We start from the raw sequence: 3538 nt of genomic DNA, 5'->3' as shown, positions 1-3538 counted from the left end.
GGATTTCTTTAAATACATTAAGGGTAAACAGAATGTTAGGATGAGGGTAGGACCCTTCAGGGATGATAGAGGAAGGCTATTATCTGATGATTATGAGATGGCAAGGTTATTAAACTTTGTTTTTTCTTCAGTTTTTACTAATGAAGATTTAAGCAGTATTCCACATCATGAACAGTTGATAAATGGAAACAAGATGACTGCTTTAATTCTAAGCTGGTTTAAAAAAATTGGAAAGTTTTAAAAACAATAATGCTCATGGGCCGTATAATATTTCCCCAAGGATTTTGAAGGAGGTTAAAGATTGGATATGTGAGTCACTTGCTACTTTTTTTGTCAGTCCTTGAATAGTGGGCAATTATCATAGGATTGGAAATTGGCTAATGTAACTCCTCTTTTAAAGGGAGGTGATAAAAATTGTCCCAGTAATTATAGACCCATTAGTTTAGTTTAGAGGATGGAACAGCCGAGATGGACCAATTGGTCCCACGTTGCCCCAAAACACTATGTTATGTTATACATATATATTTTTACACTTGCTTTTCAAACGTTCATACTGATTGTGTATGTGACATACCATGGGGTGTATGGACAATTTGTACCTGCAGTGCTACTTGTTGTAAGAGTTTAGGTAACAGTTTTTTTATTTACAGATTAACAGAGATTATTTTGTAGATTTGAAACTGTTTGATTTATCATGTCCTTTTCTTGTATAGGCTAAGCCCATCTAGTGAAGGACAAATTAGGCTACAGTACCGTCGATCAGTGAGGACTAGTACAGACCCTTATAAAAGGCAAGTGAACTAATTAATTATTGTTCATTTGACAATAAGGAAACATAAAAAGTTTTATCTTCTCAAAAAATTTCAAATGTTTTACTTACCCTAAACTTATTTCTGTCTATCATGATGTGTTAGTTACAAAACACAGTATGTGTTTGAAGATTTCAGAAACTTTCTGAATGTTGAACCAATGATATTAGTCTTTTCAGCTTGGTTCTTTATTTTATTTTTGCAAAGTTTCACCAAACTTTTTTGATGTTTTTTTTTAGCTATTTTATTACTAGTTGCATTAAAAGAAGACAAGGAAGTTAAAGAGTGCAATCTTGAAATTCCCATTTGTGTATTCTTTAGAGTTTATGAGAGAAAATTAATAATAATAATATCTTAACCACACTACATCTGCCACATGTTCTTCCTTTGTTCAATATAATGCATTCAATTCCTTTCAGAGCCTTAGTATTTTTGTAGGAAAAACATTTGGAAACTTTTCGCAGAATTTTATAATGAAACTATTAAACATAAAGAAATAAGGTTAGTTTTCAAATAAAAAAAATTGTGTATGTATGCAGCAAAAATATTACATTTAGAGATGAACAGTTGTTCTTGTTCAATAGGTTATCAAAGTAAACATCATTATTATGGTGAAAGTCTTAAGATGGGAACATAATGTTAGTTAGCACATATTTTGTGTCATGGTTTTTTTATAGTATTTTAAAAAGTATTTAAGATTTAAATTTTATATGATTTTAAGTTTGCTAAGCATTTTCTATTGTTAGAGCTCGTTTAATAGTTAATTTGTTTTTTGTTGGTAGAAATTCAATAATTTTTTCATTCTAAAAATTTTTGTATTTCTTGGCTTGCTCCCCAATGGCTCAGCAGTAGGTATATAAGGTCTTATAATGCAAGAAATTATGTTTCTGTATTTAAGGTTGACACAGCACAGATAGTTCCTAGCTATGTGCTTAAAACTCTTAATATGGGCTTAGCTATTTTGATCAACCTTGTAACCATGAAATTATCCATACTATAACTTTTAATGTAGTTTGTGTATTGTCACAAAATTTGGTAAGCTGTTAGTCTTTTTCTACCCAGACAAAATCAGAGTTTTAAATTAATTTTCTACTAAAGATTTGTCCCTGAATATATGGAGTCAGAGTGTTGAATAGTCTGAGTGCACTGTGATTTTTGTGTTAACCCTCTCGACATAGGCATCCTTTACTGCCTAATATACTAACGTTATACTAAATAGGATAGCATAAACTCCTAGCTAGTAATCCATATTTTAATAGTACTTAATTTTAAAAAGCAATAATAAAAACAATCCTGAATTTACCTTAGTGTGGAAAATTTGACATTTTTTCTCTAGGCATCCCCTCTCCTATATATATATATAATCATCACCCCTCCAATAAGTATGAAATTTAACATAAATTACTCACTATAAAAGTTTCATTGCTGAGATAAAGCATCATTTTTATAGCTTTCAATCTTGTTTTGTTACAGAGCTATCAAATAGAAAATCGTACACCGCTTGCTACACCCACGTGTCACATTCTCTCTTTCAGGATTTGTTAATGGTTCTCTCTTATGTTTAATAATATATTATTTATAACCAATAGAAAGCCAAGGTTTTCATCTGTCAAATGACTTATTATATTTCCTTATATTCTGAACAGAAAATTGTCAATTTCTCTTTTAGTACGAGCTTCGTTCCCACAAGGAAGATATTGACTAGTTTGGATGAATTTGTAATGGCTCTTGTCCCATCCAGAAAAATTGTGATAGTTATGAGATGTCTGTTTTTTGCACGTTATTATTCTGTGTTCTTTGGTGCATTATTTAATGCAATAGTACAATTAGTATTAAAAAAGTAAGGTTAAGTGTCATCAACAGTTGACACCAAAATAAAATAAGGTCCAGGTAAGTACTTTATTTCTTGATTTTCATGTGTATTATTTATTTTTTATTTTTATAAAAGTAACTAAAATGTAAACATAAGAATCTCTTTAGGTTAGTTAAAGTTAGATTAGGTAAAATGAATAATAATTATGTAATAAAAAATTTTCACAAGGCACACACACAAGCAGCTTGTAGTAGCCCATGGGTAATGTAATTCGATAGCGTAATGTGAGCTCCACGTTTCCCCAAGTGATTTCCAACTTATAATGCCACAAATAGTAGTTAGACATGGATTCAAAGGGAAATAAAACAATAAACTTTTAAGTATAAATAGATGTATACTGTTACAAATTTATGGCTACGTAAGATGAACAGTTATAGTTTCATGTTACAGTTTGAAGTCATTATAGAAATAAAAAAAATGGTAATTTAGATTTCTTTCAATTTCTTTTGATGATTATGAGGTTGGTCAAATTGACCTTGTAAAGAGTTAGGGTTGAGAAAATAACAGATAAAATATAAAGTTTTACTGAAAACAAGTGTTTGAAATGTATTTAGGAGGTTTTAGAGAATATGCAAATAAAATTTGAGATTTTTGAGAGGAAGAAAGTATTCTTAATCTTAACATAAATCAGTTTGCACTCAGACTAGTCAAAAAAAGACTTGATATATTCACGGACCAATCCTTTTTTAGTTTATTAAAAATACATCATCAAAAAATCTGAATTTTTGTTTGTTATAGACTTGTAATGTTTACTGAATGTCTGCCAAATTTTGTGAAGATACAATATTAAAAATTGGTAATATCAAACTACAGAGACATCTCAAAAGTAAATAGACACCATGATGTTTATTCAATA

At 29.8% G+C, this 3538-nt stretch overlaps 1 protein-coding gene across 2 annotated transcripts in view; it reads left to right on the top strand.

The window, feature by feature from the left end:
- The window catches only part of LOC106475057 (nuclear pore complex protein Nup93-like), a 57947-nt gene that overhangs the window by 15802 nt on the left and 38607 nt on the right, over positions 1-3538 (top strand). For both annotated transcript variants that reach the window (XM_013935758.2, XM_022380288.1), the window contains exon 12: positions 714-791. In XM_013935758.2, coding sequence (XP_013791212.1) covers positions 714-791 — 78 coding nt within the window. The remainder of the gene's footprint in view (positions 1-713; positions 792-3538) is intronic.

The sequence above is a fragment of the Limulus polyphemus genome, unplaced genomic scaffold (assembly GCF_000517525.1).
Source record: "Limulus polyphemus unplaced genomic scaffold, Limulus_polyphemus-2.1.2 Scaffold144, whole genome shotgun sequence".
Classification (NCBI taxonomy): domain Eukaryota; kingdom Metazoa; phylum Arthropoda; class Merostomata; order Xiphosura; family Limulidae; genus Limulus; species Limulus polyphemus.
Note: the sequence above shows the minus strand (reverse complement) of the source record. Positions and strands in the feature narration are given on the sequence as shown.